The following is a 17,650-nucleotide window of genomic DNA, read 5'->3' on the forward strand; positions in this document are numbered from 1 at the left end:
GATATGATTGCTTTTTACCCAGTGGTCTTCAAACTTTTTTAGGCTAGGTACCCCTTAATGGATAGAGAAGAGGAGCAGGGACCCCCAGTACATGTATCAATTTAGGACTGTATTTATTGTTCTTTATAATACATACACTGATATTATGGTTACATTACATTGAGACTAAAATAATAATTTTTGACATACTACAAAACAATTTAATTTAACATAGATTATATTGTGGGACCGTTATGCTTTTCAAATTAAGTCGCTTAAAAACCGGCAATTCGGCATTAAAATGAATGGGATTGTGACGCTTTGTCGCTGTATATTGCTGCATAAGTGAATGGGGCATATAGCTTAAAATACAATATAAGAGTACCTTCATTTTCATTATATGCCAAAAGGTTGCTGCTAGATTAAAAAAAGTATCTTTAAAACTTTCTTTAAAACTATTCTTAGTTTTTAAGACAGCTATTATCTTATCTGAAGGGATGCTAAACAATTAATCGCGATTAATCGTTAGCAGAATAAAAGTTTTTGTTTACATCATATATGTGTGTGAACTGTGTATAATAACTTTGTATGAATAAATGTACAAACATGCATGTATATGTTTTAGAAATGTTTACATGTGTATATACATTTGTATTTATATATAAATATAAATACTTAATATATACATTTTTTTCTTAAAATTATACATGAATGTGTTCATATTTATATATATACATATTTATTATACACAGTTTACACACATATGTGATGTAAACAAAAACTTTTATTCTGCTAACAATTAATTACGATTAATTGTTTAGCATCCCTAATTTGAACTCTATTGTTTCACCTGTCCTCACTGTTTAATTAGACTCCATTCGTTTGACTGTGTGTTATAAGACAGGTGAGTAGTTCATGATCATCAGTCTCAGGATTGGTTGTGCCCATTAGTTTACATGCTGTTCATTCCAGTGTGATTTTAGCCTCAGTGAACTCAAATTCCCAAACTCTGTGAACTTTATATTTCTCATATTTTTAACTCCATTCAGGCTGCTCTTTGAGTCGCTCTCTCTTTCTCTCCGTCTCACTCTCATAATTGCAGATCAGAGCACGAGTCTAAAGCAAAAGTGCTCCAGCCGAGGACATTTTCAAATCAAGTACAATCTCTGCCCAACTGGGGCAGCGTGGGTGAGCGAGACTCTTAACATGAGCAAGGCCACTTAAACAGACCTCATTCTACAGCGAGTCAGTCTGCAGAACACACGCTGATCTGAAATCAGCCCTGACCAATCACGTGCTCCTAGACTCTCTAACGGTCCAATTACACACTCTCCTAAAACCTATCCATTCATGAACTCCGTCAAATGAACTGTAAAACACAAACTGAGTAAAACTCCAAAAATCAGCTTAGCCAATCAGAAGCTTGTCCAGTCGCACTTACACTGTCCCCCAAAATTACCCTCACAATCGCACTTATAATCTTCCTCTAAATCCAGTCTACAAAACTTGCTCAGTAAAATAAGCCTATCGCCTAATCACAGTGTCTGCCAAAACTAGTTTATATAATCATGTGCTTTTTAGCGATTAATCTATTGATTTTTTTCCGATTAGTCGACTAATCAATTAATTCTTTTTTTCTCGATTAATTTAGTCATTTACTTTTTGATAAGCTAAATAATCCTTTGGCTAACTTGACAATAAATAATAAAAACAACTTCTACCATTAGTATTTCAACTTATTATAAGGTAAGGTTTTCTAAAAAATACTTCAAATTAGCAGAAAATTAATTTGTAGTTTAAAGGAGCAAAGTCCATAAATACTGACAAATACAGGACAAAATATAACTGAATGCATAATAAAGAAAGCAAAAAAAGTAGAAGCCAAAATTGCAGGATGTGACTTTTATTTTGAAAAAGTCATTTTTGAGGCAATTACTAGTCGACGGCACAAAAATTACCAAAATTAGGCGAATTTACAATTATGCATACACGAGTTATATCATCTGTATGTAACGTTTAAACAAAAAAAATTCGGTAATAACGTGACATTTCATGCACATTGACGTATTTTCGTAGTCTATGCGTTGTTGTAGCCATAGTTCAGTCTTGTCCCCACAGAATAATCCACCAGAATTATCTCTCTGTCCTAAAAAAAATAGCTTTTCCAAGTACACAGACCTCAAAAATTGGCCTGTCCAATGTGTCCAACCACACTGCCTCTCAACCAAATGATAACATACCTCATGTGTATTCTTGTGAATTATGTAGTCACTGCTAGCATTACACTGGCCAATCTGGTTTAACAACATCTTTCTCTATAATACACCGTTTACTCCTGACAATATGATGCTCAGTGTTGGCACTAAACTGCCAGCCAGTGTATCAAGTGAACACAGTCATTCGATTGTGATCTGACTGTAGGTCTATTACTGGATTCCTGTCATTGAGAGAGAGCCACAGATCGTCATTCATCACCGGTCAGTTTCCCAAGACAATTGCCCAAGATAATGAACAACCACATGTGTCTCCCAGCCCCTGCGAAGGTGAGACCAATCAGATCTGGACTGTTTCATTGACACCTGTACCACGTCAGGTAGAGCACATCATTGCTAAGACTTTGTGTACAGTATAATGTGTACAGATGTATGTGCCATGTGTAAATATGAACCTGTTTGTTTTTCCTACAGTTCATTGTGAGGACTGTGTGTACTGAGTAACATGACCATGTCTCTGTTCAAATGTAACCTCATAAATGAAGTGAAATGCACTTTGAAGGCCTATTAATGCTCGGTCAAAATGTACTAGACAAATACTGGGGCACATGCAAAACCCACAGGAGACTCGGTTAACATCCACAAAGTTAGCAGGTTGCTATGTTCGACATGTGATACTGTAACAAACACATTTCATTTAATAAACCAATTTGTTTTTACAATAATCAACATTTAGTCCTATTGACAAGGCGGCACACATTCTTTGGGTTTCAGCCTACGGTACCCTTTCAAAATGTAAAATTTTTAGGTACAGATATGTATCTTTGAGGTACTAATATGTACCCTTTAGTTATAATTGTGTACTTTTTGAAAGGGTACCAACTGCCCCTGTGACAGCTTTTGTACCTTTTTTTCTGAAACTGTAAATTTATATAGACCTATTTTAGTGGTCATGGATCGATATTCCAATCTTTGAAGGATGAGTTTATGATAAAATGTTAGTACAACCAGGATTAGATGATTCTACATCATTGTTATTGGACTATGTTTTTCCTTTGAATTACGGGATAATTTATGGATATGGTTATGGTTTGGGGTGTGGATAGAGTTTTTCTGCCATTGTCCCCATTCCCCACTTACAGTATACTTTTTCGATTTGTGCAGACTATGCTTTCATCATTGGGATGCAACTGTTTGGATGAAAACAGGAATCTCTCTTACACTGGACCCCACCGTAATACTAAGTTTGGGGCTTTTATTTCGAGTAGTTTGTAAGGGTGTCACGATTTCGATTTTGAATCAAAATTGATTGGAATTAAGCCACAACCTCAAACTTCGAATAAAAAAATTGAATCGTCGATGCTGCCATGCCCCATACATTTTTTAAGGTGCAAGTTCTGACAGGAATGTTTTTCTGACAGGAAGTTTCGTTTTATCAGGTATGTGCGTGTACCATATTGTTCCACTGGCAGCACAACTAACATGGCAGGGTATCTCCAGGTTCAGGGTCAGTAGACTTTTACATAAAAGTCTAGTCTAAAAATGGCATAGCAACCTGTTTTTTTTTTTCAGTAAAAACTCGAGAATCTAATCGTGAAATTTTTATCGTATCAAGGATTTGGAGAATCGTGACACCCCTTGTAGTTTGGGACGCGATGAAACGATCATATTGCTTAAACAATCTATTGCTTGTGTCGGTCAGACATTCACGTTACCGCATTAGAAGGTTTTTACAAAGGCAGCTTAAGTTAATGGCTGTCGTGCTTTTTTGCATGATTTGCGATCACATTTTACGTTCCATGCCCGAGCCTACCTCTGCAAGCTGACCAGGGCACAATGAAGATTAACCAAACCAATATGGTTCGATCACACTAGTCAAACAAACCAGGCTTTGGGGGTCAAATGCGCTCAGGTGCGGTTTGGTTTGGATAATGTGAATGCACCAGCTTGGACCAGGATGAAAGTTTATGCTTGTCTACAGCAGGGTGGCTTACACCAGTCATCATGTCTTTGAGCCTGTGTAGTGTATGTTGAGTATGAAGGTCTGATATATTGTACTGTATGTGTGTTTGTGTGAGTTTGTGTATACCCTCTGTCTTCTCCGTAGGGTGAAGTTCTTCCACAGTAACAGTCTGAGCTGTGTCAGGAGACTCATTATCGGCTTCACGTGTTGCTATGGGATTATTAAACCTCTTACCCCTACAGAGAGGGAAAAAAGAGGGAAATTTATAATTAACAGACAGTCAACCAACAAATTACAAATTTAATCTTGAGTCCTTTAACATGAAGCGAGTTTAAAGCTATAGGTACACATCAAGCCAACGGTCAGCTGCCAGGCAGGTTTTGAGCATCGTCAAAATTACGGCATGTTGTGGAAGTTTCGCAACTTCCACATCCACCATGTTTTCATTGTCATGTGACCTTGTATGTAATTTGACCTTTTATGTAATCACAACAACCATAATTTACGTAAATTTTGGCTCCTCCATGGCCCCACGGTATGCTCTAAAAAGTTAAAGTTAGATCAGCTTAAAAAAATACTTCAATCGGTAATGCTTAAAATGTAAGCATTTTAAGTGAAAAGTGTACGTTGAAAATGTTTAAATATTTCAGGGTGTTACCAACTGAAGTTAATAAAAAAATTCACCTTAAATTTTCACTTTGGCCCAATTCCATGTATACCCCTTACCCCTAAACTTTCCCCTACCCCTTTGTTTAGCACGTTCATGTGAAGGGCTAGGGATGTCCCAATTCTCTTTTAGTTGGAGGGGTAGGGCCAAATAGCCCTTCAAATGAAGATTTTTCAAGACCTCACTTTAAAAGGAGGGGAAAGAAATTTTCCAACATGGCTGCTCATGCGAGGATAATTAAAGTCTTTTTTTCACATTTATAAAGCTTTTAATGACAAATAATCATTTGTTTAATGTTACATTCAATCTTGGGTTCATATTTAAGGTCATGTAAATAAAAAAAATGTTTCCAGAAAAATTGCTAAAGTTTGCTTACATATCCACGTTATGAATTACACAATAGTACAGAAACATAGACAAATGTAATTTCCGGAGTGCCGGTTCCCAGTTCCCCTGTCTGATCTTGCCTTGGTTTCCCTCCCAGAAACTCCCGGTGCCTCAAATTCAAAATTCATTTTTTAAGTTTAACTTTACTTTTTATAGTGTAATAGAGTCAATTAAACAACATTTGGTAACACTTTATTTTACGGTGTCTTTGTTACACATGTTACATGTAATTATTATAGTAATAACAGTTAATTATGCATAATTACATGCAACTAATCCTAAACCAACCCTAATCCTAACCCCAACCCTACAGTAAGTACATGTTGTTGATGATTATTACTTTGTAATTATATATTTAAGTACTATGTAACAGTGACGCCTTAAAATAAAGTGTAACCCAACATTTTTAAATCTAGCCAGAAGTAGTTTTATCGTATACTATAAATTCAGACATACTGTACTACTCGCCCTGCATACTGATTTTTACCTCCCATATGGTATAGAAGTCATCGTCGCCTTATTTTGCCAGTGGCGCTCAAGATCTGGTTTATAAGATATAACGGATATATCATGGGAAGCGTGCGCTGTTTTGTTTATGTTTTGTATCCCAGCAGTCATGTTTGAAGTGACTCAATTCCGATTTTTTTGTCACATATGGCACAGATCGGATATGACCCACAAGCTTGTAAGCAGGAAAAAAGTGCATAGATTCTGATAAAAAAGTTTCTATTCTCAGATCGGTTTTAGGACTCATTTTAATGAAATAAATTGGATATGAATCGGATACATGCATTCGTGTCTGCAATGTAAGCGGACACATTGGATATTCCCGTGTTTTTAAGTAAAAAAAGCGAGGTTGGGACACCACGCACAATCACATGACTTTTCTAATGGAAGCTTAATGAAGTAATGCTGAAGTTTCATGTCTTGTTACAGAAATAAGGCTGGATAAGTTTGTATTTGTTTGGGGTCAGTATGTCTACCTTGAATTGTTTTACCAAGTGTTTGGTGTAAATGCAGATATCAGAAACGAGTCGCTTTTAAAAGATGATGTAAAAGTTGTTATATAGTCAACCAATCAGAATTGGGCATTAAGATCTGCAGTGTAAATCCAGCCTTAAATACACTATAACATTGAATTGAATTGCATTGAATATAAATTAGTTTGGTGTGTAATATTTTTCTCTTTGTTTCCTAGAAATTGTCTAAACATCCTTAATCACATTTTGTGCACATTTTAGTCATCTTACTTGCAAATTGTTTATTTCTTGTTTTACGGTAAATAAAGCGAGGAATTCTATTTTTGTCCTCAGTTCTCACAAGGCTAAAATAAAAGAAAACAATTTGTCAGACATTCACACTCCCTAACACACGGCTCTTCTAATCCCTCCAATAGCTCTTTAAAGAACAGATGTGTGTTTACTGTGGGACACGAGCGAGTTTTAATTGAAACTAGTGGGAATGATGCAAGTCATGTTCACCTTTGTTTCTCTGGAAATGAGCACACAGTCATCTTCAAACAAACACACACATTTACTCTTCCAGGAAAACACACTTCAGATAAGAGAGTTCAGTAGAGTTCATATAAAACAATAAAACAACCTACTGCCATCTCTGGGTGAGAAAGGACACACAAAACTCTTGTTTGTGTCTTAAAATTATCTGGGTCTGAATCATCATAACAGATGAGAAGAGAAAAAGGAATAAAATGAATTCATGAAGTGAACTGTAGATCTGATTCTGAGTTTGATCTCACTAGTCTGATCTTTCCAGTTTCTTAATATTGCTTTGATCTTTGAACTCCCAGATCTGATCTAACTGATGTCGTATCATGACCTGCATCCCAATTTAGCTACTATGCCTTAAAACTATTGTTTTTGTTATGGGAAAGTATGGGCATTAAAGCGCATTAACAGAGATAGGACATACATAGTAAATCAAATGTTGACTACTATGTAGTAGTACTGATAGTATTTGAATTGGGAGGCAGGGATGCTGATTTTAAAGATCTGGGTTTTGGGTTTAATCTCACTGGTTCGGTCTTACAGGGGACATTTTAAGAATGAAGAAAATAAATCTTCGGTGGACCCAGAGTATATATGTGAAGTTTTAGCTCAAAATATCCCACAAATAATTTATCAAGGGACAAAGGGACACTCCACTTTTTTTGAAAATATTCTCATTTTCCAGCTCCCCTAGAGTTAAACATTTGATTTTTACCATTTGGAATCCATTCAGCTGATCTCTGGGCCTGGCGGTACAACTTTTAGCATAGCTTAGCATAATCTATTGAATCTGATTAGACCATTAGCGCCTGAAAGTTGTCCCCTTGGTAACTTTCAATAGCAGGGGACTACTTTCGAGTACTGCGTAATATTATTGCACCTTGATTATTACGCCGGAATGAGAATGTAGTTCCTAGCCATATCTACCTAGAAAATCACAACTTTTAATTTTTGCAATTTTTGAAACCCTTAAACAGACGAGTCCAATAAACTATACTTTGCAAGGTTGTGCGTTCGATCACGGGCTCAAGCTATTTTAACTCATTCCCCACCAGCCTTTATTTGAAAAGTTGCCTGCAAGCATTTTTTGTGATTTTCACAAAAGTTTCACAAAATGCTTTCCAGGAAAATGTTCTTCTATAAATATATAAACATACAAATATTCAACCTTTATCTTTATTTGACAGATCTCAAAACTCTTTGTAAAGGCAAAGATATTGTATATTTTAACCCTATTCTCATTAATACAATTAAAGTCTGGTACGAAGTACATAATTACATAGGTTGGACAAATACTTTATCATGTTTTATCCGCCGAAATGAGAGTTTTAAACCAGCTGGATTAGATTCAGGATTTAAGATATTCTATGATAAACAATAAACAAATTGTTCAAAAACATACAAATATATCAAATGAAAGAACCCTCTGCTTTTAAACAAACAATGGTAAAAAAACAGGGGGAAAAAAACGTTTTATTCCATCTATATTTTTTTCTCTGCATATAAACAAATGTTTAGCAAAAAGCTTAAATAATTGCATTTTTGTGAAGGAATTTGGTTAGAAATTAGATTCAGAATAATTTCCAAAACATACACAAAGTTTAAAATTAATAAAAACATTTTGCTTCAGTTTTTTTTTATAAATTGGGTAAGTCTAGTGGATAATCGCAGTTTTACAGATTACCATAAAAACTTATCAGGAACACTTTTTTTATGCAAATGTTTTCTCTTAGTTGCCAAGATAACTCGTCAATGGTGGGGAATGAGTTAGGCATGAAAAAATTATCATAACAGGAAAAAAGTTTTACACATACTTCAATGATCAAAGGTTAGATTTAAGGGATACAATTATAGACTACAGGGCGACTTTTATACACTGTAAAACCTAAAAGTTAACTCAACTCAAACCATTTAAGTAAACTGGTTGCATTTGTTTTAAAACAAATACATTTGAGTACTGTGAACTTAAACAAATTGAGTCATATGCAGTTATGCACTTATATTTAAGTTCACACTACTTAAATATAAGTGTATAATTGCACAGTACTTAAATTTAGTTAAATGGTGTAATGCAACTGGTTTACTTAAATGGTTTGAGTTAAGTTAACTGTTAGGTTTTAATGTACAGTAAAACATCATTCTGCTAAATATTTCTAAAATATCAAGTACTGAGACTATAATTTAGACATATCAATTTATCTTTGTAAGAATAAAACATGGGCTGGTGAGTAAAACTGATGAGGTTTGAGTTACATGTAAGTTAATTAGCTATTTGTCTTTTCCAAAGTGACTTACAGTCCCATCGGATCTCATCGGAGGTTAAGAGCCTTGATCAAGGACATAATGGTGACAGGGGAACTCAGTTTGACAGCAGGTCGTGAATCAACCATTTCAAGATTTTAACCTACAACCTTTCAGGTTAGTAGCCCATTTCTTTAACTATCACACAGATAACATATTTTGCCTCCCGACATACACACGCACACACTCTCTCTCTCTCTCTCTCTCTCTCTCTCTCTCTCTCTCTCTCTCTCTCTCTCTCTCTCTCTCTCTCTCTCTGTTAGGTTACATATTCTTCTGTTAAAAGGACATATGCATCTTTGTAAGGGGACATATTCAATTGTCCGATCAATTATTTTTGGCCAAAGGACAGTGCATCACTGAAAGAGGACGTTTCCATTTCTAGAATATGAACAGTATTGCTGTGTTTAGGGAATAGGGGCATTATATATCTATCTTTATCAGAGGACACATCTCTAAGGTACAAATTCTTCAGGGCACACATTCTTCTCTAACAAAGCCCAGAAGGTAAATCATTTCATGTTCAATGAAAGTGCAGTTTTAATTCAAACAGAACTACATTTGAAACTTCAGCTTCAGTTTATAAATGATTCCTCTATCATGAGCAAAAACCTCTCTCTTTTCTAGCTTCATTTATGAATTTATCTCACATATAAACCATGTTTGCATTTGATCCAGAGTGAATGCATTGAAGGTTTTACCTGGGAATCAAACCCATGACCTTACTGTTGACAGTAAGCTACAGTAACCATCCATGAAACAGAAAAATGTCTTCATTTCTCCCAGAAAACCCAAGGTTTGGCGCCATAAACGTAGTCTATGTGACTTTCAGCAAAGAATGAGTTTTATATCGCACAAATCTATCACACTCTACAAATATCTGGGTTATTTTTTGACCCATAATTGCTAAATATTGGACAGAACGCATGCTGGGTTAAAAATACACCAATGTTGGGTTGTTGTTTTGCAACCATGTATTATATTAACCCAACCCAGCATTGGGTCAATTTTAACCCAGCGGTGTGTCCTGCCTAATATTTACCCATTATGGGTCAATAATAACCCAGCCATTTTTAGAGTGCAAATGGCTATAAACCAAGATTAGGGATGTAGGATTGTGGTCTCATATTTATTTTAAAGTAGAATATACTCTTGTTATACTAATATTAAAATGTTGTGCTCTTTGAATGGAAGGGATAATTTAACTCAATAAATAAAGACTTTCAAAGGCACTCAAATGGTATAGAAAAGTCAAAAAGCCTTTATTTCATCATGGCTTAATCTTTTATAAACATATGACAAATACACCTATGCATTGCGGCTTACAAGCCTTTGTCAGGGTTTAAGTCTGTGTTTTATATTGGTGGTGCAGAAATGTTTTTCCCATATAAAACTGCCCTACGTCCAGGAGAAGATCAAGATATATTTTTGTAACTTTACAATATAGATTGCCTACTAAAGTAAGAATGCTCATTTGCTTGTGACCCAGAAGGAGAGTCTTCAGTCTCTCTCTCTCTCTCTCTCTCTCTCTCTCTCTCTCTCTCTCTCTCTCTCTCTCTCTCTCGTAATTGTCTCTAGTTACAGTAAATATTTCATCAGGCATCAGCCTGAACATCACGCAGGAAAAATGACCAGCACAGGAACCTTGTATGAAATATGCAGGGAGTAATTTCCTATTTATGAATCACTGTCTGCCTTTCCATCATCACCAGAGAATTTATTTCTGTGGGAAATGGGGTTGCGCATACACACACACATGCACACACACATATATAGGCTACATAATTGTAAGGGTCAACTACTAGAGCACACATAAGTTGAAGGTATACAGTCTGAATGTGTTGTAGAGCAAAGGGCAGAGAGTAAATTGAACGCTGTAATGGGATCTGTATTTGCATACACTTTAAGCCAGCAATATTTTCAGAGTTTCAAGTGTTTTGCAAATGAATATGAAACTCTCCAAACTGAATATCTGGGGTGTTAAAGAGCACAGAACGATGCAAAATTGTATGCAATGATTTCTCCATAGTACAGTTGCCAAATGAAAAGACTAATTGTAGTACTTAATCAACCTTTATCAACCACCTGCAGTCCACTTTACCAGTTGAAATAATTTACTGTCAATATGTTTTAGCACAAAGTCAAGTGATGTTCTGTATAGCATGTTTAGAAAAAATATGGGTTACACTTTACTTGAAGGGGTGACATAACACCTTTATAATCATGACATGACTCGTTCCATGAACATGAAGAAAATTTTACGGAAATTTATGACAATTATTGTCATTAAGTGTCATTCACTCAATTATGTCATTTTTACCTCAAATAGAACATTGTTTGAGATGTCTTTACTACAGTATGACAACTTGACATATTTTTCTTGACCTCAACTACAGTGGTACAAATATAATTTATCAAGTTATGTTGTATTGGTTTATATCAAGTTGTCATAAAAAGACAATACAAACATTGCATTAATAATGACATAATTGAACAAATGAATGTGCATAAAATCTCTGTCATGTTCATGACATGTGTCATGAAAATTTCATGTCAGTCTTATGAACACTCCATTCAAGTAAAGTGTTGCCAAAATATGTTCATATAGTTTCAGTTTTCTTAATCTTTAGGCAGCAAAAAAGTATCTCACGAATTTCCGTGGCATAGTCACAGAATTTTTTTGCAAATTTATCCGTGGCATTCTCACGGATCTCCGCATTTTTCTGTGGCCTTGCCATGGACTTTTTTTTCTGTGGCATTCTCACGTATTGGTTACTCAACTGTTTTGTCGTATTTTCTTAACATTGTCGCTTCGGTTTGGGTTAGATTTACATAAAATGACATCCCTCCCAAACCCAACTCTAACCCAATGCCATGCAACAATTGTTTCAATTTAGAAAATATAAAAGAATAAATCAGAAAAATTTTTTATAAACCAATTCTTAAAGTGACATACTAATGCAAACACCAAATCTAACCTTAAACCGAAGCGACAATGGTTTGAAAATAGGAAAAAGCAGTTGAGTAACCAATCCGTGAGAATGCCATGGAAAAATGCGGAGATCCGTGAGAATGCCACAGAAAATGAGCAAAAAATTCTGTGACTATCCCACAGAACTTTGTGAGATCATGTTGTCCATTAAATATCTACACTGTTAAAATTTTTGTAAAAAATTCATTATTACTGGCAGTTGTTTGCACAGTCTTACGGCAATTATGCTTAATAAACTGATAACGTGTGGGGTCATGTAAACGCATAAAATGTTTTCTTTTATTGGAAAAAGCCCATAAAAGGCGTAAACAAAATTGATCGGCACAAGTAGCTTTTTGCTCAGTACCCCGATTTTGCTTTGCATGCAACACCTAAACCGGCTTTCTCGAAGTTTTGTTCATGTGCGCATGTCTCCGCTTGTGAAAGATAAACATCATGTGTGGAAGTAAGTGCAAAGTAACTCATATAATCGACTAAAGCAGTGGTTCTCAAACTTTTTCTGCATGTGGCCCCCCTTGTATACTGTGCATTCCCTCGCAGCCCCCCCCAAAGAAAATTTATGACAAAAACAGTTCTAAAATGTAACATTTTAATTAAACAAAACATATTAAATTATACAAAGTAGTGATGTTGGTTAGTAGACTTATTTTTTTTGTGTAATTACACAAAATTTATGATAAATTAATGTATTTTATAAAATGTCATAAAACTGGGGCCCCCCTGGCACCGTCTTGCGGCCCCCCTGGGGGCCCCGGACCCCAGTTTGAGAACCACTGGACTAAAGCATTTGCCTGAAAAACTGCGAAAATTAAAGCTCATGTTACATTTACAGGTTCAGCAGACACGAGAAGAGATACAACAGTATAGCTTTAGACAGATATGCATTGGCGTTTTGAATAACTATAAAAGGCGGGAACATCACCGCTTGTGAGAAACCTAACAAATCTTCAAGTCCCATATAAATGCAGTTGTCTGCATAGCCAATTTTTTCATCATTTTATTTTGGCTTCTTCACTAAAATGAATTTGCATTTACTCTTTTTCCATACATAGTGTTAACGGACTTGCAGACAGTATGATATATAGCTTATATTATGTAAGATGATCACTCTTCGTATGAAAATGTTGAATAACTCAATAGCTTTCACAGATCTAATATAATCTCTAGTCCCCACTATTCACTTTTTCTGTCTGTATGAAATTATAAACTTGATTACATAATGCATTTGTTTGCTAAGAAGCAGCATAAAATAAACATCAAATGGATAATAGTGTTTAGAAATGAACAAGCTTCAGGGGATGAAACAGTTCTTGTGTTGGTAATAAATATGAACCCCCCTCCTCCTCTTCATCTCTCATTTTCAGTGCTACAGTTTCTCAATACTGCTGTCATTATGTTTTCAAAAGCAAATAAGCATATATGATATTACCATTTTAGATGTAAGCAATCTGTGACATTTACCACGGTAATGTCATGAGTACAAAAGGTCAATTGGAACATTTTTGAGTTTTGTATGTTGAAGAGATGATTCTCAATTCATGTCACAGATTGACTCTACGTTGCATCACTAAAGTTGGACTTTCTGTATTTACTGCCTTGTTTACTGCCATGCATAAAATGTATTTAAGAGAGTTGCAAATTCTCATTAACTAAAGTTTATCTGGTTTTTGAAAGGGGCCCAATAAAGAAGAGCCTTCAGTTCACTGTTTATAACTTTATATGATTGTTTTATGTGCAACAGGAAATTTGTAAGCTTTCCCAAATGTTACAAGAACAACAGTGGCAATCAACTTTAGAGACTTCAGTCACACTTTAGTTTGGGGTTTCAATATTAACTAACTTTTTACTACGACTTTTGGCTCAGTAAATTCTTAATTAGTGTTTTATACGGTGCTGTTAAGTTAGTGAGGATTGGAAAGCTGTTACAATAAAAAAAAACATCACGCTGTTACGGCACAATGTCAGCATGTTGTGTCTATGATTGAATCTCAGCTGATATAAAGCCATGAGCAAATTAACTTGCATGATCTAGTAAACCAAAGATTATAAACGATAAATGTAAACAAAATTTGGAAACAGGTGAACAACATGATTAACTAATAAATAACAACTAGAGACAGCTAACAAATGAATTAAAAAGATAATGAACTAAACAAGTACAGGGAACACAAGGTACAGAAACAAAGGCACTATTTGCACAACCAGAAAAAAAATGGTCCCTAGCTGTCACTGCGGTGCTACCCTTTCAATAAGTACACATTGACCTAAAGAGTTATACCTGAAAGGTACGTATTGGTACCAAATTATACATATTAGGACCTTTTTAAAAGGTACTGGCCCGTGGGACCATTTTTATCTGACATTGTAAATAAAACACAGATATATTTATTAGATTGGTATAAACATTTTCTGAGATATTAAGCCAATTAGCATAAAATGTGACAGGTATCGTATGTGACCATGGACCAAAAATCTACTTTCCACTGATGTATGGTTTGTTAGGATAGGACAATATTTGGAAGAGATACAACTATTTGTAAATCTGGAATCTGAGGATGCAAATAAAAAATCTAAATATTTAGAAAATCACCTTTAAAGTTGCCCAAATGAAGTCCAGTATTAATACGTAAGTTTCAAAAACAAAATACAAACTATTTTTGTATGTTTAAATAGATGCTGAAGTGTACAATGTAGATGTATTTGCATTTAATCGTAATATTTTAACGTTTTTACAGCTGCAACAATTACAAATCTTTCATACCATAAAGATCGCTGTATAATTTCCTTTAACCATACCACCCTAACCCAAACCTTCCCTAAACCCAAACCCTTTTATCATTTAAAAAAAAAAAAAACGTATTATGCATCGTAACGGACAGAAATGTGTAGGAAATAATGCTGGTGTGCTGCAGTCGCGGTCCCTTTCTGGAGTTTATAAAGTAGGCGACATACAAATAAAAAAATTATCAATACACCAGAAAGTTAATCCAGCTTCTCTCTGTCAAGGCGTGCATTTTTTGTCAGAAGTACATCGACTGAAAGACGACAATGTCGCGCTGTGATGTAGCACACAGGAACCAATGAGTGTTTAAAATCACTGCCGCAAACCAATGTGTCGTAAAGCATCTTGAGGCGCAATGTTTAAATTCACATTCATAACAAACGTGAGATTTCCCATTTACAGTCGCTAATGAGAACTGGGATCAAGAAAGCTGGATAAAGAGCTAGATTTGGATCTGTTCCTCGCAATCGTATGAATTTTACAGCAAGTGAATAAAATGAACGTCTTTTGTGAATTTATTTTGTGTTTTGGTGTGATTGGTGTGTATTGCATAGGAGAAAACACCTTTTGAGTGTCATGGCAAACATTAAATATTACTAAATGGTAAATGATTACAGAAATGTTATTTATTTTAAGGTTTTAACGTGTATTCTTGTTTAATATTGTGTGATTCTGTGAAAGTCATGAACATTTCAGTAGGAGGAAACTATCTTAAATAAATAATTCTGTAAAAAAATGATTCATTCAATTTACTCAATTTTTTAAGGTAAGTGGTTGCAATCAATTTATTTAAGCTACATTTAAACAAACATTTTTTATTGTATTTTAATGTACTAATTTCTTTGTTTAAATGTAGCTTAAATAAATTGATTGCAACCACTTACTTAAAAAAAATGAGTAAATTGAATGAATAATTTTTTTAAGTGTACGGCTGAAAACGTCAATAAAATGAGAATTTTACTAAGTATGAATAGGAATATCTGTACGTCTGTAAAGCTGGTAATGCGTAAATAATTAACGTTTCAGTCCCTTTAATATGTCAATATATAATAAATTTCATGGTGTTTTAAATGTAAGTAAATGTAGGTGTGGTTTACATAAAAATACACAAATTCTCATGAGATCATGTTGTATAATTACAGTAGGACATTTACTAAATATCTTCTTCATAGATCATGATCTTTAATTCATATCCTAATGAACTTTGGCATAAAAGAAAAATGTAAAATTTTATTGATGTATTGTTTGCTTTTGCTACAAATATATACCTGTGTCACATGGCCAGGGTGCAATTTGTAAAAAAAACTGAGGGGGGGGGGTGTTTTCATAGGCGTCAATTTCGGCGATGGTGGGTATGCGTAATATTTCGTCATGAGTCATTTTGTACCCACAACTTTTTACTTCCATCCATAATAATTGACTGTTTTCAGTGGTTATGATGAGCAATATGCGAGAGAAATTTGGTAATCACTGTCTGACCTAACAAAAATCCATTATAATATTAATTTCATTTTATTTTTAAATTATTAAATATTTAAATTTAATTTAAATGTAAATATTAAAATATTTCTAATATCCGGAAATGCGCTCTCCGCTCATGAGCTCTGATCGGAACAAACCCAAACCTAACTGTCTGCTGAACTTGCGCAGAAACGGTTAAATGGTTTTAAAACTAAACATTTAGACTATTTTAGCACAAATTATGAGCGTATTGATAATTTTTTATAATTCTTGACAAAATTAGAATAAAGTAAAAGTTGTTTTTTCGATCCGTGATAAGTTTTGTGATCCGTCTTGCCACTAGTGTACAGTAGTAGCACTGATCACTTTGAGGGGGGGGATAAATTTATCCCCACTGGGGATAAAAATAATTAAGCAGAGGCCAGAAAGGGGGAAATCCCACGCATCCCCCCAGAAAATTGCACCCTGCACATGGCAATTCTAAACATATAAAAAAATAAGCTATTGTATGACAAAAAAATTAGTCAGAAAAAAGGGTAAAGTGACTTTATGGTTGGACCATGTTGAAATATTGCAAATTATAAAATGTACAAAACTTTAAATTTGAGCCTAACTATTGGTGAGCAAGCCAAAGGCTAACAAACATAAACTCCAGTGGCCAGTTCTCCTCTGGTACATTAACATTGTTATTAATATAAGCTTGTGCTATAAAGCATCACAGTTTTATGCGTACTGCTGCTATCGGGTCAGTGATGTTCAATCGCGTGTTATGCAACAGAGTTACAGTAAAGTACAAACTAACTAGTAGTAATGAAGCCCCGGGTGTGAATAACTTTCATATTAAACCCTTATGAACGGCTGATGCAACTTTAGTCTGTCTTCTGTTCTGTGATAAACGCAAGAGGAAGAATAAAGGAAAACATTTATCGGTTTGTATTTTTCAAACCTCCTGTGGTTAAATTAATCCTTTCATATCTTTGCATAATATCTCACTGAATGCATTGCCACATGCAAAAGATGCAAACATCCATCAAAGTGAAGAAGCACAGGCGTGCTGATAAACAAGCATTACACAGTACATACGTCATTCGCACATCTACACGGCATTCATCTTTTAGCATTGATGTACATTTTTGATTCAGTTTTAAACAGTATGTATAGATTAACAAACTTGTAACTACTGTAGGCTTTTCTTCAAACCCGCATATTAGTTTAGTATTTTGTTATAACACAAGTGACTTTAGTGTCCAAAGGCTCATCTGCTTGAGTCAAATGTACCATAAAGGGCTTTTAACAATGCACTTAGGTTATCATCTATTAAACCTCACTTTTAACCCAACATAAAGTCACGTTTCACATCTATAACAATTGTAATAGCAGTACTTTTAACACCACTTTAT

The 17,650-nt window shown here is 34.7% G+C and overlaps 1 protein-coding gene across 2 annotated transcripts in view; it reads right to left on the reverse strand.

Annotated features, from left to right (window-relative positions):
- LOC135783446 (phospholipid-transporting ATPase ABCA1-like) overlaps nt 1–17,650 on the reverse strand; it is a 165,262-nt gene that overhangs the window by 144,136 nt on the left and 3,476 nt on the right. For both annotated transcript variants that reach the window (XM_073811797.1, XM_065294172.2), the window contains exon 2: nt 4,282–4,391. In XM_073811797.1, the coding sequence (XP_073667898.1) occupies nt 4,282–4,347 (66 nt within the window). In that variant the 5' untranslated portion in view covers nt 4,348–4,391. The remainder of the gene's footprint in view (nt 1–4,281; nt 4,392–17,650) is intronic.

This window comes from Paramisgurnus dabryanus, chromosome 2, assembly GCF_030506205.2.
Source record: "Paramisgurnus dabryanus chromosome 2, PD_genome_1.1, whole genome shotgun sequence".
Taxonomy (NCBI): Eukaryota; Metazoa; Chordata; class Actinopteri; order Cypriniformes; family Cobitidae; genus Paramisgurnus; species Paramisgurnus dabryanus.